The sequence below is a fragment of the Arvicola amphibius genome, chromosome 8, assembly GCF_903992535.2.
Source record: "Arvicola amphibius chromosome 8, mArvAmp1.2, whole genome shotgun sequence".
NCBI lineage: Eukaryota > Metazoa > Chordata > Mammalia > Rodentia > Cricetidae > Arvicola > Arvicola amphibius.
This window is the reverse complement of record NC_052054.1, coordinates 35,713,082-35,737,949: the sequence shown is the minus strand read 5'-3', so window position 1 is coordinate 35,737,949 and position 24,868 is coordinate 35,713,082. Positions and strand designations below refer to the sequence as shown.

Below are 24,868 nucleotides of genomic sequence, written 5' to 3'. Positions count from 1 at the left end.
GTAAATTTGTAGACCTGGAAGTATTTGTAGACACTTAAACTACTTTCCCTGGTTAAAGCTGGTAATCAATTAGTATATGAAGCGCCAAGAGGCAGTCTTTGCAATGAGAATACCTTACATTTCTATAAGCCTTCTAAGGCTGAAAATGCATATTCCGCAGCAGTCACATGATTTGAGGCTAGGCATTTTATTCATAGATATACAAAGATGAGGCATTATTATTGCACTGACTTGATCTTGGGGGTCTTCAAATAATAACTGACGATCTGGTTTTATTCGAGAAAGCCATAATAACTATTAGTTAAAGTATTTCCAAACCCAAGAATCGGGTGCCAAATTGAGCAAAAGCTCTTTGCTTTTTATGGCTCACTGATAAACCATAAGGAAGTGGTTCAGACAACCTTGGACAACTATGGCTCCTCCCACCAATTACCTCCTGGGATTTTAGTTAGCATTGGGTGGAAGAGTGCCATGCCTTAGCCACAGTTAACTAACTCTTCATTCCATGCTGTTGCCCATGCCCAGTACACAAACACACAAGAGAAAATTCCCCTCAATTCAAGTTTCATGAAGCAATACCTATCCCCCCTTCCTCCACAAGGGGTTATTTTTATCCCTTTACAAGTTAGATTATATTTTAGATATTTTTTTCCCAGTGATTTCCTTACGAAATTGAGTCCAGCACTGACAAAACAGAGTAGTTTACATACAATTTGAACCTCCTGAACTGGGAGTCATAAAGTACGAGACTAGTGCTAGACTCAAAAAAAACATAAAAATATCTGTTATTTAAAAAAAAAAATAAGTTTACGCTAATAGACCCAAAGCATTAAAAAAGGATGCAATGCTTGCTCTGAGAATGACAGCCTAGACAGAAAATAGCAAGCCAGTGATACATATTCCAGCAGCCTGAATGCCTGGCTCATATACTGAGGTGACATCCGCATGTCAAGCCTGACACTGTCCGTGCCATGGTGTAGCTAAACAGTGAGAACTAAATTACAGGTGTTTATCAGGCCCTACTGGCTAAACCAAATGTTGAGATACAAAAAGTTAGAAGTTGCCTGTCAAAATCATCTGACCTAAAATGGGTCACTCTGGTTAATGTTATTATGAGATTAATTGAGAAGGAGAAGGTTGTGGGCCTTGGGAGTAGCTTGTGAGCCTGACCAATAACAAGTACATCTGCAATTATGCTAATTCGGCCACCATTATTCTAGATATCATTCAATTGTTATAGTGTTAAGTATAAAGACGAAAGATGGAGAACACGGTTGATTGATGTCAGGCTATACAGCAGAAATTAATTTTTAACAATACATCCCTGGGAGTTTATATTAACAAAGGTCTCTTTCCTACAGTCACAGTAAGTAAGATCAAAGTTCCCAGGTAAGTGAGTGCCTCACTTACATTAATGTTGGGTAATACCTGTTTCTTCTCCTACTTTGCTTTCTCAAAGGCCGAGAAGTACAAGGAAGAGTTAAAAGTTAGAAAATATCTGTTATGAAATCAAGTTTAAAGTTGTAAACTTTAGAGGTGGGGGTGCAGCACAGTTGGTATGCTGTTTGCCTAACAAGGCAGAAGGCCCCGGAGCTTGATCCCCTGGATCGCATAAACCAGCACACTCCAGAGACAGGGACAGGACCCTCAGGAACCACATCGATTTGTACAATAGAATGTTCCCCGATTCTGGAAATTATACATAAAGGAGGAAAAGTAAAGATTTAAAAAAAAAAAAAAAAAAACTAGTGAGGAAAGATAAATAAATCCTAGAGACATTATACATAGAAAAGCTCAGTCTGCCAAAGGAAAACAAAACAAAAAAAACAAAATCAATCACTTGAAAACCACTTAGTTAATAGTCAGGAGTTCTTCAGCTTAATGTTGTAGTTTTACTTCAAAAAGCCTACTGTAAATGTAAAATATCCTAAGAAAAAAGATGTATGTGACACACCTAAGTCAGAGAATCTTGGTGTAGCAACTCACACACTGTGGTGATGGCCCTCAAATTCCAAGGGTTCAGTGGGGCTGCAGTTTAGAGGCATCCATTATTGTGGATGTAGGCACCACATACCCTAGCTCAGGAAAAGATCAATACCCAAAGTTTGGCTTCTACCCAATTTGGATCCAGTTCGCACCATGATAAAATCCCCCCTTTCCTCTAAAAAAAGAACCATCAGTCAATCAAAAACGGTTTGTACTGCTACACTTAACTTATCACAAGCACCATTCCTTCCCAAAGGAAGAAAATAATATATAAGGAATATCAGACGTTGTTGTTTCAAGCTAGGGCCTTACTACGTAGCCCTGGCTATCCTGGAACTCACTGTGTAGGCCAGGCTAGCCTCGACATTCCTCACAGACATTTACCTGCCTCTGCCTCCCAAGTGCTGGGATTAAAGGTGTGAGCCACTACACCTGATTTAAGAAATATTATCTAATGCAGACTAAAGTACAAAGTGTTAGGCAGAGCTCAACTTGTGAGAAGCATGTGTTTGCAATTACTGTGACATTAATCCTATAGGATATCTTGGAAGGACATGGAAAATATTTTCATCTTGCAGAAAGAATCATAAGAATGTGTGTTACAATAACATTTTACGGCTGTATCAGTAGAGGTTCATAAATTTTAAGGCTCAAATAATCACCTAACTTTAGCTAATAACAGAATTTTGAAAAGACTGATTCAGTAGAAAAACTAGGTAAGGTGTAGAACACCTGTAAGATCCCAGTCCTCGGGGGACTGAGGCAAGAGGGTATGGAAAGGTTTCTGTACCCCAGTATTAAGCCTCTCTGCCGACCCACCGATGCAGCCAATCAAACTGAGCAGAATTAAGAATTAATAAATCCAGGTTTAATCCGAGCAAAGCATTCCTGGGTGGCCCAGGAGAAGAAAAGAAACCCACAAAAGAATACTACGTGGCAGGCTGGGGAGGGGCCGCTCTTAAATAACCTGCAGGTCTGGTCCTGGGTGTCCCTGAGGGAGGAGCCATTGGGTCTAAGAGGGCAGCTCCAGCTGCTTGGCGTGCTGAGGGCGGGGTCTAGAATGACACCCACCCTGCTGGAGATTTCAAACAGATGTGAGTTCTAAAACAGTGTGGGCTACATAAGGAGATGGAAGAAAGGGAAGGGGAAGAAAAAGTCTATGGAAAATTGTAACAGAAAATGATCAAAGTAAAGCTCAAATACAGCCTTGAGGTAAGAAAGAAGGGGCTGGAGAGACAGTTCAGCACTTAAGAGCTTTGGCTGCTCTTGCCGAGAACCAAAGTTTGATTGCCCACAGTGGCCATAACTGTCTGTAACTCCAGTTCCAGATGCAATGCCCACTTCTGGCCTCTGGCAGAACTAGGGACACAGACGGTGTACACACATCCATGCAGGCAAACCAGCATATACAAAATATATATATATATATATATATATATATATATATATATATAAAATTTGGAAACCTATGCTTTTAAGTTGCATTTTAAAATACAGACTTCGTAGCTGTTATCACTTTCATGGTATATTCTTTAAAGATCAAGTAATATAACAATGTGCAGTATTATTACATGTTCATTATTACAAAAATTTCAGAATAACATAGGATACCTTCATGGGCCACAAAAAAATGTTTAGTATAATAATTTTAAGAGTATAACTTCTGAGGGTTTTTGCATTTATATGTTTATATATTCTCTCTCTCTCTCTCTCTCTCTCTCTCTCTCTCTCTCTCGTGTGTGTGTGTGTGTGTGTGTGTGTGTGTATTCATGTGTATTGGCGTCAATTCTCACCTTCCACCAATAATCAGGATCGGGCCCCCAGCACCTTTACAACTGGGCCATCTCCGCCTAGAGTGTAGGCAGAGGCCATTTGTTTGTTCCCAGCTGCTGAGACCACAAAATAATCACTCAGAAACTATATTAATTAAATTCCTGCTTTGCCAGTCACCTAAGTGTATCACTAGTGAGCTCTTATATCTTTGGTTAACCCATTTCTATTAATCTGTGTATCACCATATGGCTGCGGCTTACCGGCAAGGTTCCCTTGCATCTGTCTCTGGCTGGGAGCTACAAGGCTTCTCCCAACTCTGCCTTCTTTCTCCCAGCATTCAGTTTAGTTCCCCACCCCTTGCCTCCGCCTAGCTCTACTCTGCCCTATCACAGGCCAAGGCAGTTTTTTCATTCATTAACCAATAAAAGCAACACATATACCTAAGGACTTCCCACATCACTAGAGCAGTGGTTCTCAACTTTCCTGATGCTGTGACTCTAATACAGGTCCTCATGTTGTGGTGACCCCCAACCATAAAACTGTGTTTGTTGCTACTTTCTAACTATAACTTTGCTAATGTTATGAATTGTGATGTTAATATCTGATATGCAGGATATCTGATGTGTGACCCCTGGGAAAGGGCCACTCAACCCCCAAAGGGATCATGACCCACAGGTTGAGAACCACTGCAAAGAGGTTTGTTTTCTTAGACTATCTGTTGCTGTGCAACATTCTGTTTTTTAAAATGGTGTTTAGTGCAAAATATTCACATAATCCCAAAGACTTTTTTTAAAACCTGCCCTTTTAAGTGTGGTAGCGAGCTTTGAATCACTAGCCCTTAAGGAAGGCGAGCTTAAAACATCATAAACTATGTGTGACCATAGACAATCACATCATTCTCTGTGAAAAGGGTCAAATAGAAAACCATAAGACTAAAGTTGAAAGTAGATGTTCCTAACGGCTTGGACCAACAAGACTGGACTCTCCACTCTGAACTTACCTCTAGATGCTCTGATAGTCTACAATCAGCACAGAGACTTGGTTCATTTCTTTTTTCATCTTTTTCCTCTATGCTGCACACAAGGCCTGCCATGCAAGGGCCACCACGTATTTAATATTTGATTTGAACCAGGCTGACATGAAAGGAATGAGAGGAGTTCAGCCTTCTACATTTTGCTGAGGGAAGAGACCACTCACTCCCCAGCCTCTCCTAATAGAGTTCACATCAATCATAACCATGCACAAATCAATGATTCCTGCCCCAACAAAGTGTTCAAAACAAAGAACTATTAATAATCTAGCATGGTATCACTTTTTTCTTTTGTTTTGTCTTGTTTTGTTTTGCTTTTGTTTTCTGAGACAGGGTTTCTCTGTAGCTTTGGAGCCTGTCCTGGAACTAGGTCTTGTAGACCAGGCTGGTCTCGAACTCACAGAGATCCGCCTGCCTCTGCCTCCCGAGTGCTGGGATTAAAGGCGTGTGCCACCACCGCCCATTTCTGTGTCACTTGTTTTAACAAGCTAAAGAGAATATTCAGGTTGGCATGCGGTTGTAAGCTCAAGTCTATTGTCACAATGTGTAGGAAAGATATAACCGTTGTGACATTGCTCCATTAGAAAAGGAAAAAGAAAATGCTTGGTGTGGCTATGATTCATAACCACAGATGAGTTGACAAGATTCTCCACCTCAAAGGAAACCTAACTTTCAAGGTTTTAGATACTGGCTTATCGGCCCCCTTCACCTTTTCTTAACTTCACTGAAAATCACCAGGGACACTTTACAAAATCTCTTGCTATTCTAGAGAGTGATAGCAACTGGGGACATCTGTGGCATAGTTGTGAATGAGGGTTAGGGGTGGACAGAAGAGTTGTAATTAGCCTCCAAACTGTGAAGAATCTGCTGAGGGCAGTTACCTCAATGAGTAGAAGGGAAGGGGGTCAAATGCAATGAAATGCTCTCTTGCTCCGACCTCCTACCTTAGGAGTAGCCCACAGCCCTCAAGGCTTCAACTGCCTCTGCATTCCTCATGAGACTAGGGAGGAAAGGACACTCCCCATTTTGAAGCACCCAACAGCAAACGACCTAATCTCATCTCTCACCATTTTTGGTGGTGGATTTCCAGAGAGTCTGAACCAGGGAGGTTCACGTCTTGTAGTCAATTTCCCATTTCTGGCACTTTCGGACTCAGCATCCTTCTGGTAGTACTGAGTCTGCGACAGAGAAGACTTTGCTTTCTAAAGAGTCACTGAGTTGTGACTTTGGAGCCATTTTACTTTTTTTTAAAGCTCAAAATTAGGTGTACCGCAAACAAGAGTTTGGGTTTGCTATTGTTGCTGCTGTTTTGTTAAGAGTTTTCTTAATGATTATTTTTATTTCGCCTATGAAGCTGGTAAAACGGGATGCCAGGAAGTCAACAAGTAAAGAAACTTGGAAGAACTTAAAAGGTAAAAATAGACAAACCAACTTTTAGCTGGAAGGGCTTTATGAATCCACATCTGTAATTACTAGGCCCAACCAGTCAAGACACAAAGTAGTCCCGATCTGGTCAGTTAAATCCCATAAGTGCGTGAGTTCAGTGGGATTCAAAGCTGTGCTGCAAAGGGCTTCTCCCGCAGAGAGGTTAAGAAGTCTTTTAGGTAGGGAAAGAGCAGGCTTTCACAAGCACCACACAGGCAAAGTAAAGCAGGTTGCAGTTGGAAGCAATACTGAGAAAACGTTAAGACTGAACTCCAAAAACCTGAACCTGAGCAGAGCTCAAATCCATGGAGATGTTCTCAGAGGACTCCCACTGCACAGGCGCTAACAATAGTCAGGAATTTTATCAGACCCTGCCACCCTGGACTGGCACTGAAAAAACGGCTTCAGACAGCAGGAGGTGGCCTAAAAAACTTTGGGAGTTTGAATGCGTTTGAAACCACCTCATTATTTTGTGTACTAAGCAAGCTTAAATCTCCGCACAACCTTCCAAACTAAAATCCTAGCTGTAAGAACCCACGGGCAAATGCATATTCTAAATGTCAGCAGTATGCATTTGGTTAGCACGGAGGCTGAGTGCAAACGGGGGAAACAGCCGCACACCTTGTTCATTCTGGAAGTTGAAGAAAGCTCAGATGGTCCTGTCTCTCATCTTTTACCCTGATTTCTCAGCCTGCCTGCTGTTCGTCCACCAGACACACGTCTCACTGGGACAGAGAGTGATTGAGGCAGAAGAGAATGTCCTAGACAATTCCCACGTACAGCTTATTCCCAGCACCAAGTTAACACGCTGTAACTCAGTTTAGGTCTCCAGGGGTTAAGTCATGTATTGTTTGTCTCAAACTTCCCACAGCATCCGGCCTGCTCAAGAAATTGTGAATGCATCTTCCAAGACCATAGGAAGTGCCCTGAAACTAATGCTTCTCATGGACCCCTCCTAACGCCCGCACCATGACTTTTGCTGTTGTTTTGGATTTTGACTTTTAAATGTGTTGGTTTATTTTCCTGACCCAAAGATTCACCCTCTTCCAGAGAACCCGCAACTGCCTACAATTTCAGCTCCAGGGGATCCAACACACTCTTCTGAAGCTCCACAAGTACCTATCCACACATGTGTGCCACAAAGATGCCCACACATACACATCACCACCGACTCCTTGTTCATTGTTAAAGAATCTCAGCCGCAGAAATTTGTTTTCAAAAACACTGAATTGTACGCTCCTTGCCACACTGTCTCTTATATCTGTCTATCACCACGAAGCGTTCCATGGCTTAGTTCAGGTTACTCCCATTATCTTCTCTGCTGGGCTTATTTAAAAGTGAAAAAAAAAACACAAATAAGCAAGCAAACAAACAAACAAACAAAAAAACTGCAGCCAGAGGGTTTTGAAAAAGAACAGCAAGGGATTAGTGACCCAGCAAACTTAAGTTAACTTAGTCCAGTAGTGATGAGGACAATTAAAGTGAATAGATGCTATTAATGGGCCACACACTCTTCTAAGTACTTAAACTCAGTGTTCCAGGTACTCTTTTAAGTACTTAAGCTCAGTGTTCCTCAAAACACATATCTGGAGCAGATACCTCCATTGCCCTGCTACGCAAATGAGAAAACTAAAGGCAAGCGATGGAAGGAGAGATCAAGAAAATGTCAGAGCCCATCTTTGACCATACACAGTCCAGCCCAGTGACGTGAGCCTCTCCATTACCAAATACACAGAACGGACACCAGCATGTGGCTGTGTTTTGACTAAATATGAAATGGGCACAAAGTATTAGTGACTCGGTTTAAAAGTCTTTGCTTTCTTTGCTTCTGTTTTTAATGCTTATGTCTATGTAATCTGGAAGTTTGAAGTGTGCTTAGAAAATATTTATTCATTTCTAAAACTGCTTTTCTCCTAAATTCACAGGTAGCAGATTACATCGGCCTCACTGAAGAAATTCCACGTTCTCTGTTTCCCATTAAAAACAATGGATGTGTTTAAATATGACTATCAATGTCCTGTCATAAAGGACGACCAAAGTACCAGAGGGAATGTGTTCTGTTTCTGGGTTACGGGTGCTGGCTGGGGAGTTAGGGAGTGGATGTCCTCAGCCTACCTTCATTCCTAGATACGAGGAATGGGAGAAAGAGCAGAGAAAGCCTCCAGGCACCCTGGAGACCCGGTAACAAAGCCATAGGTCACAGAGATATAAATCCAACCAACAACCAGGAACTCTGCCTAAGAACGTTTAGGATATAAATGTATGATTCTGTACTATACAGTGGAGGCCTATGTTGAAGACCCTTCCTGCTGAAGATTCTTCCCACTCCTGCCTCAGGCAGGAGAGCCAGCACCTGTCAGAATCTAGGAAAACAGCAATATTCTCTCCTCCTAGGAGTCTGTTTACACTTCAGGTTACTCAACTTTGGGGAAATTCCGCTCAGTGGAACTTTACTATCATGATGGCCATTTTTGCACAGTTCTTCTGCAGCATTTTGCTTTTCGTGGGGGGCGGTGGGGGGGAGGCGGGGAAGAGTAGTCTCAAGGACAGGAGACTCTAATACACTAGAATTATCCTAGGCAAGTTCTGAAGCAGATCAGCAAACTGTGAGAGACAGCCTGATCTCTAAGATCTGCCAAATCATGAAGGTGTGGTCAGTTACAAAATAGCCTCCGGCCGCACTGTGAATCATTAGGTGCAAAGCTCTATAGAAATAGACCTCCTCTAGGTCAAATACCTGCTCCCCAAGCTCCAGGACAGGGCTTTGCTTCCCAGCATCCTCAGTACTTGCCCTGGCATTGACACATAGCAAACACTAAAGATATGAGGAATAGAATTTAAAAGGTATCGTCAAAATCATGGCCAGAAGCTAAAAAAACAGAAAAGCCAGCTTGGATGGAAAAGGCTCCGTTTTGATTATGTAGTTGCTTTTATTTATTTGTTTGATTATTTTTATTTTTATTTTTGCTTTGTTTTTGAGACAGGGCTCCGTGTAGACCAGACTGGCCTCCAGCTTGCTATGTGTTCAAGGATGACCATAAACTCCTGAGACTCCTATTGCCACCACCACCCCCAGCACTGGAACTACACCAGCGAGTCACTACACCCTGTTTTACGAGGTGCTGAGGATGAGCTCTGTGTAGGCTAGGCAGGTACTCTACTAAATGAGCCACAGCCTCAGCTCCAGAAAGAGGATGTTCTATCTCTTCATAACTCTCAAAAGGAAAAACTATACATATCGCACGCTAAGCATGGTCCCAGTCCTTACAACGTATGCTTATCCATGTTCAATAGAAAGGACTACCTTAAACGGTATTTATGGTACAGTGAGAAAACATGCCAATGGTATTTGGTAGCATTTTTGTGTATCTGCAGAATTGAAATGGAGGGAGGGGCTACACTGGATGATACATGACAACAGAATCACCCATTGTTCACAGGGACCACATAAACTCTTATTTCTCCCAGCATTTACATAGGCACGGTATAACTCAGACATGAATATATATAAAGCATCTATGATTCTCATTTCCATTCTTCCGCATACACACTTCCGATGCCTTCAACAATAATTTATTTATCACCAAAGTTTACATCCCTAACAGAATTTGCATTTTATGTGAGTTTACAATTATAGGAGAATTTTCACATACATTACTCATTTTATCTTTAAAGGTGTCTGGCTGAGTAACAAGAGAAGACATTAAAATCATTCTTCACTGGAATATGCCCACAGTACTGTGAGGAAATGCAGGATTAAAGAGAAAAGGGTTGAGAGCAATGCTCAGACAGTTATGGTTTCCATCCTGCTGCAAGTCCAGTGCTCTGGACCCAATCTCCAAAGCCTTTTGTTCCCGTGACTCAGGTCTCTGCCAGTCCTTTTTCAAACATATTTGTTCCTAAGTATGTAAATATGAACTTAGGTAAAGAGGTAAATATGAGCCATCTGCCACCATCCAGCCAGATTATGACAAACTTCATCAACTCGGACTCGGTTAACACAACTTACGCTGACATAAACAGAGAAACAAAATCATAGAGAAAGAAAAATACACAAGAGAAAACATGATCACTGACGGAGTTCTCCATATCGGCAAACAAAGGTATATTAAAATAAGCTCCAGTGGCAGGGAGAGACAGGGTGAAATCAATACACCTCTAGTTTGATTGCTCTCTTTACTTCTATATGCTGAGCCAGATGCCTAGGCCAAGGGCATCCATTACGGATGATGGAAGTATCTTTGCCTAAGCTGAAGTCTTGGTCCTTAGTCATCCCAGAGCTTAAAAGACTAGTACCAACATTTATTAAAGCAGGGCTGGGTGTGATAGTTAACTTTCAGTTGAATTGACACAACTCAGAATCACCTAATAGAATCTCAATAAAGGATGGCTCAGCAGTTAAGCACATTGGCTGCTCTTCCAGAGGCTCCAAGATCAATTCCTAACAACCACATGGCAACTTCCAACCGTCCAGTTTCAAGGGACCTCTGAGGGCACTTCGCGCACAAAGTACACAGACACACATGCAGGCAAAACACCCTTCCCCCCCAAATAGAAACAAATGTCAAATGAAAAAGACTTTAAGAATCTCAGTGAGGGATTGCCTAGATGAGGCTGGCCTGCAGGCATGTCTGTGGGATTATCTTGATTACAATAACTTAGAAAGGAAGACCTGACCACTGTAGGTGGCACCATTCCTTAGGCAAGGGATGCTAGATTGTGTGATAGCAAAGGAAGGGAGTTGAGCACTTAGCATTTTTGTATTAATTCATAGCTCATGACCATGACTATGATGTGACTCTCTAACCTAGGTTCTTGAAATTTTGACCTCCCCAGCAATGGTGAACAGCAATCTGGAATTGTGAGCTGTTTTTGTCGTCCTGTTTTACCACAACCAGAAATAAAACTAAGATACTGGGTAACTCTTTCACTAGCACAGTGGTTCTCAACGTTCCAAATACTGCCATCCTTTAATACAGTTCTCCAGGTTGTGGTGACCTGCAACCATAAAATTATTTCATTGCGACCTCCTAACTGCAATTTTGCTACTTTTGTGAATTGTAATGTGGATGTTTCATATGCAAACCCCAAAGGGGTCGCGACCCATAGGTTAAGAACCACTGTACTAGACTAAAAGTAACTGCACCCCCGGCTGCTACTTCTCTTCATTTTATTCATTACCCGATACTTCAAATGTTTAGCATCTCTTCCTAATTTCTGTGTTCTACAGATATGCATCATGAGTAGCAGAAATGAGTAGAGCAAAATCATGCAAATGCACCTGCACATCACAGTTTTCAATATTAGGGTCCAGAGAGTAAGAGAGCGACAGCGATAGATTGGTTTCACTGTACCAATTGTATTCATTTACCAAAGCTTAGACCACACATTCGTACTCTTGTTGGTTCTGTTATACATATGCATATATGCATAAATAGGTCCTACCAGCATACCTGAAAAGCAAGTAGCTACCTGACCGTCCCTTTCATTCACACACATTATTGACACTTTGGATCACTAGATACTTGTTATCAAAACCCAGTGGGTAAAACAGGTTTATATTTTGAAAGCACTAATTTAAAAAAAAATGGTTATAGAATGTTTTTTATTTATATAAATTATCAATAAGGGCTGGAGAGATGGCTCAGTGGTTAAGAGCGCTGGCTGCTCTTCCAGGGGTCCTGAGTTCAATTCCAAGCACGCACATGGTGGCTCACAACCATCTGTAATGAGATCTGGCACCCTCTTCTGGCCTGAAGGCATACATGTAGACAGAACACTGTATATATAACAAATAAAGGAAAAAAATTATCAATAAGCAGAATGCTATGTGTGTTATAACAAACATGACTCAAGTACTAAATCAGTTTGGGTTCTGTTCCTTTTGTAAGCCAAGGTCTTATATAGCCCTGACTAACACTATGTAGACCAGGCTGGCCCGGGTCTCCCAGACCTACCTACCTCTGCTGGGATTAAAAGCATGAACCACCACATCCAGCTTCAGATACTGACCGAAAGCTGAAGTTCTTCTGGGATAGACCTCTCTGAGCAAGTTGTATCAGATGAACAAGTCATTAGCTTGGTGCTGGATTCATTCAGTACAGAGAGGATAAAATAGTGAGAATAACACATTCCTGCTTTTAAAGTATGACTCAAGGGGAAATAAAAGAGGAAGTCTGCCCTGAGTGCAAACACCTGCTCTGTAATGAACAGAAACCTGGGAGGACACAAACTCCCTCACAAACTCTAGTCCTCCACTCTACCTTAGCAGCCAAGCCTCAGTCGCCCCGAACTTCCCAAGCCTTACCTCACTCAGCGCCCCCATGTGACATTTAACCCCAATGTCTCCCCCATAATTCCCCACCCCTTGGTTCCTACCAGAAAGATTTTAGACACACACACAGAAAGACAGACAACACACATACACACACACACACACACGGTTTTTGATTCCTTCCTTCAATTGTTCAAATCTAATTTCATTCCATTGCAAGTGACACTGTAGCGGCCTCTCCAGTTTGTTGCATTTTCTGCTAATCTGAAAGGAAAATGTGCAATCACTCCATGTGTGCGCATGTATGTGCATTCACTCAGTAACCAGTCCTGTCTCAACCAGTTCCTCACAGGATCTCTGGAGACAAGTGACTGCCTTCCCTCTCTAAGCCTGTGTGTAGAATGGAAACAAAAGGAGATTGCGGAGATTTTAAAAAATGTAACACACTGATCCTAGATTTTACTAGGTCATAGGCCCTCAGCAAATGGCAGCTCCTACTGTTTTTGTAATTGTTTGGGAAAATCTTCCTTTTTCAGTGGATAGGAGAATAAATGCACCTAAGTCTAGCTTAAAAGCGGGGGGTGGGGGGGGGGAAGTAGGCCTAGTAAACTTGGAATAAAATTAAGGGAAAAAAAAGAGAAATGATTGATGAGAACATTTAAATTCCAAAGTTCTTGAAGGGGTGTGGAAAAACTCTGAGGTTTTCCATGCCTGCCTGATACTTGTCTCTAATTAGATCTCCCTCGTAAACCCAAAGTATTAAGTCGATTCGGAATTTATCAATCTGCAACTTATTAAGCCCAACAGCTTTGTTTCTCACAGTTCAGACACTGTAGGCTAAGTTGATTCTTATTTCAAATATCAAAAGCACAGAGAATCTTGCTATCTACCATCCCCAAACTCAAGCTTCTACGATCACGGTATTATCAACGAGCAGAGGTTAACACCCATTTATACTTCTTGCCTTTCATTCCTCGCCGTTATAACCATGTCATTGTGCCAGTATTTTTCCCAATCACTAGTAAATAGCAAAAACAAACATAGCAGTTGTGATTTCATCAGAGACTTCACTGTGGAAACTGCTAGCAAAAGTAGACACATTTAGAACAGTAAATGGATAGCAAAGAACACTTACAGACTCATTAATAAAGAGGCAATTAGGTCTTTTGGGAAATTCATTTTCTAAAAGAATGCTAAAGCAAGCTATAAAATGCACGGAAAACGGTGTTTTGACACGAACAGTGTACACTGTCTTTTAAATCATAATTTTTCCTCTTGAGAAAGAGGACAATCTCTGTGCTTAAATATAAACAGAAAAAAAAACTGGAAAAACAATCCCTGTGAAATTTAATGTATTCTACCTACTAACTCCCATTCATTAAATCTGACTGACCTACAAACATGCTCCCTTTTACAGATATCTTGGAAGAAAGAGAGTTATAAAGTGAGAGACAATTGGTACTAATGTCAGAGGGAATATTATTTCCCTTACCAACATTAAATCAAGCAAAGGTAGTTTATGCATAGTATTTTTGGTTCCTTAGACAGTATCCGTACCTATAATATTCTTTTTCAAGTAACATCAATACCCAAAACTTAGCTTTATATTTGTCTTCTTGTGAAAAAAATTCTTCTCAAGCCTGAGTGTTCATTAAATATAAAAAAAACTCATGTAATCTTATTTATTTTTGATGTGTGAGGGATGCTAAATTATTATCAAGAAATATAAATAATAATTATAAATCTGGGGTTAGACAGGTGGCCCTGTGATTTAGAGCAATTGTTTTTACAAAGGACCTGAGTTCAAGATTCCTAGCACCCAACGACAGCTCACATCCATACATAACTCCAATTCCAGAAGATGTGATGTTGTCCTCTGACTTCCATAGGCACCAACCTAGCACGTGGCACACAGACATACATGCAAACAAAACACTCATATACATAAGATAAAAATAATAAATCTTTTTCAAAATCTATAAAAATAATCATAAACCCAGAGATATCTATTTTATGTCATAATTTAATCCTTAATCACAACTCTTACAATTCTACAATGATGTGCATGTGACAATCTTTTCTCAAGCTCAGCTTTGTTTGTTCTAATACAATGTTTCCAAAAACTAAAATGGTCAAGCAAATCACCTGATTAAAATATAGATTCCAATCCAATATGTGTAGGGCTGGGTCTGACCAGAGACCACCACAAGGTCCCAAGCCAAGCTAATGCTGATGCTTCACAGACCACACAAATGCTAGGATACCTTGCAGTAGAGGAACACAAGGACCAGAAAGCAATCAACCATGACGCCAAGGCCAGAGAAGGGCCTCTTTCCTGTTCTTGCCCTTGCTACCAAATGACACGGAGGAACTGGGACCAGGCTCTCACTTCTCCCACTTAGGCAGTTGCTAGACCAACACACTGCCCAACTATAATTAGGAGAATTTCTATGGCCAGTCCAGGAACTGTCTAGAACAAGGTCCAGAGTTCCAGCCTGGACAGCTAATTCAGGAGCAGGAGGCACTGGGAAAGGTGAATACACAGAGGCCAATCTGGAAGTTTCATTACGTACTTACTAAGTACGTAATATATTAATGGAACAGGAAGGTGAACTAGAACAAATAGTTCACTTAGTATAAATTCAGTTTCTCCTCTACAAAATAAAAAAAGAAAAGAAATACTAATAGACTTTCAGTAGTCTTTCTAAGAATGTAAGTAGGCACTTTCGACCCCATCACCTCTTTTCCTCAGTGTCTTCCTAGTATAAGTCTTTGGCACTGAAGTTCACACTATCATCAAGATAGACATACTTAAAGTTTTCAGCTCTCCCAACTAAATAACTGAAAACTATAATTCCCTAGAACACTCCCCTTTGGCTTCATTCCGACAGAGGCTTCCCTTTGGCTCCCCTACCCCATGATGCCGGTAGAAGGCTCAGCCAGCATCACCCAGCTCATGGCTTTTTCATTCACTGGGCTCCACAGTCACGTAAGTGAAAGCATGAAGTATTTCACTTAAGCCCACTTACTTTGCACCTAAAATAACTGTAAATGACAAAATAAGCCTTTAATATGTTTTTCTGGATTATCAATAGATAGCAGAATGCTGAAAAAAAATACTTTACACCAGGGTTAAGTGGAGAAATGGCAGTATTCCACAGCAGGATCAATACAGTCCCTGCATTCCCAACCCAGTGTTTTCCCAGAACCTCAACAACCTGAAACAGAACACACAGTTAAGTTTTTATGAGAGGGAAACTATGCTTCCTTAAGGGGACTAACCAAGACATTAACCCCAATCAAAAAAGAAAAGAAAAGGAAGGAAGGAAGGAAGGAAGGAAGGAAGGAAGGAAGGAAGGAAGGAAGGAAGGAAGAAGAAAAGAAGAAAGGAAGGGAGGAGGAAAAGAAGAAAGAAAAAAAGAAATCTGAAAAGAATTCAAGATGAATAGAGACACACATCTCATAAACTGACTACCTAAAATGAGTCTTATGACTGGGCATCGGTGGCACACACTTTTAATTCCTGCTCTTGGGAGGCAGAGGCAGGCGGATCTCCATGAGCTAGAGGCCAGTCTAGTCTACAAAGCGAGTTCCAGGACAGACAGAGCTGTTACACAGAGAAACTCTGCCTTGAGAAATTAATTTATTAATATGTCTTATGAGCCACTTTGATTCTTTAGGAAATTTCCATCAATCGTGTGTGTCACGTCTGTACTGAGTGGGGTCTGAAGTTAGCCAAGTTTCTGCCTTGGGCTTCATGCTATAAGCACCCAAATGTGGCAACTTCCAAAAAGTTTTCCAAGGCACAGTTGGATATAAATTATCCACTTATCTAGAGTGCTAGGCAACCTGGTATTCAAATTTTCCACCCCCTCTTACAAAAGGGACTATGAAGTCTCTCATTCAGGAATGGATAACCACAAGAAGCAAACGTTCTGTGACATTAAAAAAAATTATTTCATGGATATGCAGGCTTGTTTTTGAAATAAAGAGCAGCCTGATAGATGTATTATTCATCAGCTTTGTAATCAAATACAATTTTAAGATATAAGGTGACTTGATATGGTTTGTACAATTTCTCAGTAACTATGATCAACAGCATGGATTCTGCTGAAAAAAAAACAAGTCATGTTCAAAAGCAATTACAACCTTTTTAGGCAGAGAAACCCCATTTGATAGAGGAACACAGACCAGACACAGATGATCAAAGGGGAATGTCTGAGAGGAATACACAGAGGGAAATGTTTGCACTCTCAGAATAAGAAATGAATCTGTTTGGACAAAGGCAAAGAGGCCAATTCTAATAAATGACTCAGAAAAAAAGATGCTTCTCTCTCTTCTGAAAATTAGGTAAATGACGTCACGCATGTATGTACACGTGCACATGAACACACACACCTACACGCACTCACATAGACACACACACACAAGTGCCCGCTGTATTTTGTCTGTAAATTCTTTTGATAGTTCCTGCTCTCAACCTTCAACAATCCTTTGTCTTTTCCTCCATGAAAAAATAAGTTGAAGACATGGGAACAGTGCAGATCCATGCTCAGTATAACCTCTGTCTAAATACAATCTTGGGGAGAACATTAGTGGTAGCCAACACACTTTCTCCATATGAAATCATGTCATGCAAATTTAAGGCTATACACATAGGAACTAACATATCAATACTGGACATAGGAGAGGGTCTGGTATGTGAGAACACTGGTTTAGTTTTGGGTAGTGGACCGGTCATATAGCTAGCATTTAAGAACATACACAGTACCTAAAGATATTAGCAAAAGTGACAAGCTTCTGGTTTGCTGACTATGGATGAAGAGCTAAGTTGTTATCAGGGAGGTGTGGGCCAAAGTGAAAGAGGGACACAGTAGCAGAGGGGTTGATTTATTGATTTATTATCCAGATTCACATTCATGAATACAAAGAGAAGAGCTGTCAGCAACACACATGCCAACGACCAAACAGCAGCCAAACCTGCCTCTTCCCGTCTGGGCAGGCAGACACAAAATGACATCTCACAAGCTAGGAAACTCAGATAGAAGGGAACCACTGAGCAAGAAAAACAGTCCTGAAACTATCCATATCATTATTGGGGAGCAGAATTCGGAATTTTAATGTATTTAGACAACAAAGAATACCAGTCCATCAAAATTAGAGAACTAAATGGCAAGCCTTAAACACGAGCCGGCTCCAAAGTATCTGCCCAGGAGATAAACAGAGTAAAAGAAATTTAATTGTGTACTAGAGACAGCAAGAAGCCAGACGCAAGGCAAGTGGGTCTGTTTTGATTCGTTGTAAGGTCCTAAGGATTGACCAGGGTGATGTGCCAGGACCTGATCCAAGGCAGGATCCTGAGCAGCAAGCGTTCCCAGGCTCACTTCATAGCAGACACAATAGTCCCTCTCTAGGTCATTGGTAAGACTGCATCCAAAGTTACATGTAATTCTCCACACTGAGGAAACACTGAACCAGTTCAGCAAATCACCTTAAAATCACAACACTGTCCAAGTATTTTCCCTGCAATTAGCGTACTAGGAATATTAGTAGCAAAGCTGTCGTCAATTTGTGAAAGGTTTGCATAGCTGAGCTGAAAAATGATCAAAGATAATTTCTGATACTGCCGTCTCAGTATCAAACGCATGCTCTGAATCAATCTTTATAATGGAAACGGAGACTAGTAGAATAACTCTGTGTGTGTGTGTGTGTGTGTGTGTGTGTGTGTGTGTGTCTCTCCCTCTCCCTCTTTCCCTCCCTCTCCCTCGCTCTCTCTCTCTCTCTCCCTTCCTCCCTCCCCCTCTTCCCCCTTCTCCCCCTCTCTCTTCCCCCCCCCCCCTCTCTCTCACACACACACACCTTGCTGAACAGTCTATAGTTACCGAGAGTTCTAAGAGTTTAAGAGCCATAAAAGCTGAAACTCTGGAACTCAGGCTACCTTAATTTATGATGATTACACCCCAGATAGCTGTGCCATGCTTTACAGTTGACAGTGCTGGTTCACATAAACGACTTCACTTGATCCTCATAAAAACTATGTGGAAAGGTCAGGACGCGTATTATTATCCCCATTTTATAGATGAGAAAGCTGAGTTTCCAAGCAAGACAGGTTTTGTCGGTCATGAGTTCTACAGAAAGCTTTATTGCATGGTGAGACCTACAAAAACAGCAACACGGCCCAGGAAACAGACTGTCATAACGCTCTGGACTCCCATACTTCAGTTTTCCTGGATAGAATGCAGATGCAGGTGTTGTTTTCAGAGGCTAGAGTAAAGGGTGAAATTCATAAACCCTGGCTTTAAAGATGTTTGCCATTCAGCAGCTTTACACTTGAAATGCAATCAGAAAAAAGAGCCAGTTGCCCTAGGAAAGTGTTAATGTGTGATTGAGACACAAAGAGATTCGATGTGTAAATGACATTTCAAATTCCCAACTACAGTATCCTCCCCAACTTGTTTTTGAAGCATACAACATGTACAGCCACACAATAATATTGAAAAGTGACGACCTGACCTTGGTAATCATGATTCCTAATACGTATTTAAGAGAATGGACTACTATAAAACTTTGAAAATATGGCTTTTTAGATCTCTAATGCATGTTTATTTAAATTTCTTTAGAAGTTCATCATCTAAAATAGAATATCAGAAGAAAAAAAAGCAAGAAATAAACACTTCCAAACTTTTCGATCTCTAATTCATCTCCAACTCCAATCAATATTTTTTTTACAAATATGCCAAAGAGTTTAATGACATTACAATACCAAATGCTTTATAACAACTAGGAAAAAAAAAAGAAATGCCTACAAAACCAACTTTAAATCTCTGGAGACAGACAGATAAGTCCACAACCTGACTTTAAACTTGAGAGATAAAAGACCTTTGGTTGTGGGCATACATGCATATCCTGAATAGCAAGAAGATGTTAGCAGTTCTGTGAGAACTGGCTGCATTCATAATAAACTCTCAGAAGCACATCTGCACCCTGTGATGAGGCAGCCTCAGTAACAGTTGATGAAAAAGGTAAATAACACTTTAAAAGAGAAAACTTTCTCCAATGTTGAGCATATATCCATCGGCTGTTAAGACATCACTAGTCACCAGTCCTGAATACATGAGTTTAATCATGCAACTGGTAAAGTTCAATTAGCAAACTACATGCCTTCTCAAGCTATGCTCTCCGTGCAGTGACAAGCACTGTGTAGAAATCAATACTCCCTCCAACTTGCTGCATATAATGAGTTACATCAAGCATGGTTCCAATACTAACAGCATTGTATGGCAGAGACGCAGGCGGTAATACTGAACCCGGAGAGAATTAAATTAAGTCGTCGGAGCTCACTGCATAGAACTGGTGCCCTCTGCACATCACCTAGATACATGGTTTCTCCTCTGCCTGCTACCATTTCACAGCCTCTGCCTAAGAGGAGGATACACTCAAACACCAGATTCTGAGATAATTCCTTGTATACAGTTGAAAATGGGGGAGGGGAGAAGAAAAGCTAATGAAGGATTTGCTCCGGAAAACAACATGGTGAGTTTATTTCCAGGAAATCGGGCAGTCTCAACAATGAAACTGTCAAATACAAAGTAAGTTCGGTCTCCGCATCCTGTCGGTTCAGCCAAAAGCGCGACAGTCTCGTTTCCCGTCACCCTTCGGTCCCTCTGTGTTTCCATCTGTCCTAGGAACCCAGGTAGCAGATGCGCCCGCCAAACGCGCGGGGCCGGGTCGGTGGGCCAGAAAAGTTGTCAAGCACAGCGGGAGGCAGAAGATCAACCTGGGAGCTCGCTCCCCAGCGTCCACCAGGTGAAACTTCAGAGCAGGCAGAGAACACACAAAAGAACCCGATCTCCAGGAAGGATATCAAAACTGGATGGGAACAGAGACAACCAGTCCGAGAGACCGGGAGTCCAGGGTCTTCTGTGAGATCCAAAAGGGGATAACCATGGAACTCTGCGTCGCGTCTCTCTACCCGGGTTGCCCTGGTGGACTGAGAACGTTCCCAGCCCGGGTCATCCAGGCGGACTCAGGGAGATGTGGAGCCAGCTTTGTGCTGGCTTCAATACATAAGCAGGGTAAGCCTTCCGGGAATGGGCGCCCAGCCCTTGCTGCCCAGGACAGCTTTGATTCTATCCTAAGAGTCACATTTCCAAACCTCGTACGGGCTCCGCCAACATACACATGCAACATGCTCCACGCTGCGCCCTGTAATCAACCCAGGAGCAACTCTCAACCCTCGGCGGAGGAGGAAGGAGCCTCCGAGAGTCACAGGGAAGTAGTTGGACAATAGTCAGAGGAGGTTATTCCCGGGACAAAAAGCACCTGGCAGAGCGCGCCGATGTCAGTCCCTACGCGTCCCCACAATTCTGACAAAAGCTTCCCGGGTAATTTTTGAACAGTCTGGCGGCAGAGAGCCACCAGCCCGCTCGGCGAGCCAGAGAATCGTGGTCCCGGGAGCGAGCCCTAAGTACTTTTTCTTTCTCTCTTCCCTAACTAAGGCTGTGAGGACTGCTTTCCCGACGCCCAAGATATCTACGGTTCACCCAAGAAAAGCAAGGTCGCCACAGACTCCATCCAGCATACCCGGGACTGTCTGCGTGCCCGGCCAGCCTCGGAAACAATGGGTCGCGAACGTAAAAGTTACCTGCGCGGGGTGGCGCCCACCTCCTGACCTCGTCCCGCCTGACACAAACTCCCAGGACAGACCTGGCTTCAACCTGCACCCCCCACCCCGAGCAAACGCCTCCCGAATCCCCAGTCCCGGCAATCAGCTAGTTCCACCTCCCTCGGAGTCCAAGGTTGAGGACAGCCACAGACCCCAGATGCCCCCAACCCCCGACCACTCACCTGCTGAAAACTGGCCTTGGACCGACCCCAGGAGAGGCCACAGGGACAGGAGCCAGAGCGCCACAAAAGCAGGCAGCGCCGCCGCCGCCACATCCATGGCGAGTTTGGGAGAAGTTTCAAGCAGCTTTGCAAAGAGCCTCCGGGGTTATCGCGGGCGAAATCCACCAGCCAGCCGCCCCGCCCGGCCTCGTGGGGGGCTCGCGGGGACGCCGCTGCCACCCGCCAGCACTTTCGTCCTTGCACAACGTCGGCAAACTACCCTACCTCGCGGGCGAAAGTGTCGCCCGCCAGCCGCGGCCACTGCTCTCCATGCTCGTAGAGGCAGCTCAGGGTAGTCCAGAGTTACTTTGCTCGGGGAGGGACGGGGGCGGAGCCTGGGGGTGACGTTCGCCCCGCGGCTCCGGCCGCTTCGGTGGAATGCGGGCTCCGGCGCGCGCTACCGCCGCCGTCGCCTCCTGCCAGGGAGACGCGCGCCAGCCCGGCCGCGCGCCCCGCGCAGTCTTTGTTCGCCACCTGGGCTCGGTGGCCGCGCGGCTCCTGGGCTGCGAACCGGGAAGAGGGACGCGGCGCAGCTCACTGCAGAATCCCCTAGATGCGACTCTTGAGAGACAGGAGTGTGGGTGGACAGTGGGAGAAGCACGGAGGAGGCGCCCGAGAAGAGGCGTCCTGGGGTTCTGTTCCCAAGGTGGCGGTCCCACCGGAGCGGTTGGTGATAGGAAGAAAGGGGAGCAACCTTTAAAACGCCGAGCTGCACTGAAATTGCACTGTTCCTTATTGCTGTGGTAAGGAATAAGACTCCCTACCCCCCACTGGAAACTTACTCTCGTTTGTTCTCATAATAAATAAAACTTGGACTAAAATAAAATGTTGGGTAAGTTTCCAGTGTGAACAGCTGGCGTTTCTCATTTCTGGTTTGTCATTTACAGAATATCTGAATTTACTTGCCATGTCACTGACTTTGCTTGCTGCTGGAGAAACTCCTGACCCCCCTACCTTTGCATAGCCTGGTGTAGTAGAGCGTGGTTTGTTTTGTTTTGTTGTCTTGTACCGATTTAAGAAATGCGTACTTAATAAAAGGACTTTGCCCCGACAGCGATCACAGCATGGTTGCTCTGAAGGAACCCTATGCTGCGCTAACATCTTTAAAGGCTGCCCGTTTGCTGCCTTAGGAGCTCGATGTGGTTTCACAAAATGCCACCCTGACTTGCTTCTGTAGCAACGCTGTATAGCTGTTTACTTTATTTAAGCCTGCAAAATATGACATAAGCAAGTGTGATCACAACTGAGTAAGCATAACTTTTACTTCGAATTTTGATGCCAGTATACGCAAGTTCTAACAATAGTCTTGATTGACACCTGTCAGCCACTCAGACATCTATCTTTAGCCTTTTAAAATCAAAATGAAGTGAGATTCAATTTAACATAACATTCTCGCCATTTACAAAGCCACATCGTTCTGTAACACATATATGCTGGTATGACTAGGTTTTGAACAGGAAATATAAATGCAAGTAACTGTATGCCATCTCTGTATATATCTAGATACATACATATCTATGTACATACGCACATATATACGCACATATAGCTCAAGAAGGAGAAAGTACGTTTCTTTTTTATTTGCTGAGGAGAGAAACTTCATTAAACTCCAATCTTGATTGCTCATTAGCACCTGTAACCAGCCTAATTTGTCAATTCAGTTCAACAGAGTGCAGGCTTCCTCCCTCAGGGTACAACGTGGCTGTACCTTTGCTCATTAACCTATAACTTGAAGCACAGTGTACCCTGGGGCCCTATTTCTTACACTGAGGAGCTTTTCTAGATCACAGGTAACCAAAACCTATTATTTTCCTTCTGAAGATTTAGCAGGACTTTCTAAAAAATTAGCAGTAATTTGCCACAGTAAAAGCAAAGCAAACTCCTCTGTCCATGTGAATTCACCTGTTTTATTCTTGCAAGAATGATGACAGATGCTCATGATTTGGCAAGTTGTTTGCAAACAAAACCCTTCAGAGAGATAGACGGTAGACAGTACCTACCACACTTCTTATTGTAGCCATTCCCTGAAACAAGAGATAAAGAATTCATTTTATTTTCTCTATGATGGAGGAGTAACAGTACAGATAATGCTTTGGGAGTGCTCAAGATGGGCCAAGCCCCTTAGATGGGCAGTATCACAGGGAGGTATCCAGACTATACTAGGCTTCAGTGAGCTCAGGCAATAGCAAGACTAGCGGTGAAGAAATTTACTGCCCCCACAACACCAAAAAAAAAAAAAAAAATAGGGGAAGAGGAAAAAGTAAAGAAAGAAGGAAATTCTTACAAGAAATCAACAGAGATGGCTTCTCAACAAGACCAACAGAAAGGCAGTAACATTTTGAGCAAGCAAAGTGGTCCGTTTATCCTTAGGCTCACACAGCTCACAGTGGGGGCTCACCATCAGTTTAGTAGTTGGCTGTTTTTGAAATTTCCAATTTTTATAAAATCACTGAAATGTTCATATTCTTTTATCTACTTGCTGTCCTAACACAACTCAAATATGAAAAATGTTTTAGGTACTCAGGTATTTACATAAAAGAAAAGAGAATAAACAAATGTCCATATATAAACCAAGTCACGATCGTATGACTTAGTAGGATATCTCTAATAATACACAAAGCTGAATTTTATGGAAAAGGAAATTGTGCAGGGGAAGAATGTTTATGACCAAACATTGGCACACGGTAGCCGAAGACATTATAGGATTTCCATAGAGAGAAAAAGATGAAGGGGGGGTGGCTACAGAGATTATTCAGTGGTAAAAAACCCATACTGCTCTTCCAGAGAGCCAGAGTTGGCTCACAGACACCTCTAACACTCCAGCTCCAGGGAGCCTGACACCCTCTTCTGAACTCCAGGGGCACCACGCTGACAGTGCCACAGAGACAACCCACAGACTCACACGCGCGCATGTGTGCATAAATGTACAGAATCACAAATAAAATCTCCTTTGTTGTATTTTATATTTATCTTATTTCTTCAGGAAAAAAAAAAACCTGTAGAGGGTTACTAAGGAAGCCTGCAAGGCATTATCATGGATGTGTTTAGTGGCACTAAATGACACACTCAAAGGGGCTAATACAATAAAGTTTATGTTCTATGTAATGTATTGCGATAAAGCAATGAGATGACAAAAGTCTACAGGCAAAAAAAAACAAAACAAAACAAAAAAAAAAAAAAAACAAAGACTGGGGACTGGAGATATGGCTCAACAGTTACGAGCTGAGTACTCTTCCAGAGGACCCAGGTTCAATTTCCAGCACCTACATAGCAGCTCTCAACTGTCTGTAATCTAGCTCCAGTTAATTTGACACCCTCACACAGACATACATGCAGGCAAATCACCAATGCACATAAAATAAAAATAAATAAATCATTAGAAAAAAACAACAAAGACTAACTAAAATGGTCAACAGCAAGAACAATAAAGCATGAGCATGGGAAGTAGCTCAGTGGCAGACCAGTCTCGTGACATATTCAAGTCCAGGTTCCAA

At 42.5% G+C, this 24,868-nt stretch overlaps 1 protein-coding gene across 2 annotated transcripts in view; it reads right to left on the bottom strand.

The window, feature by feature from the left end:
• The window catches only part of Ptprk (protein tyrosine phosphatase receptor type K), a 523,134-nt gene extending 501,463 nt beyond the window's left edge, over positions 1-21,671 (bottom strand). For both annotated transcript variants that reach the window (XM_038340426.2, XM_038340427.2), the window contains exon 1: positions 21,336-21,671. In XM_038340426.2, the coding sequence (XP_038196354.1) occupies positions 21,336-21,432 (97 nt within the window). In that variant the 5' untranslated portion in view covers positions 21,433-21,671. The remainder of the gene's footprint in view (positions 1-21,335) is intronic.
• Positions 21,672-24,868: the final 3,197 nt, after the last annotated feature.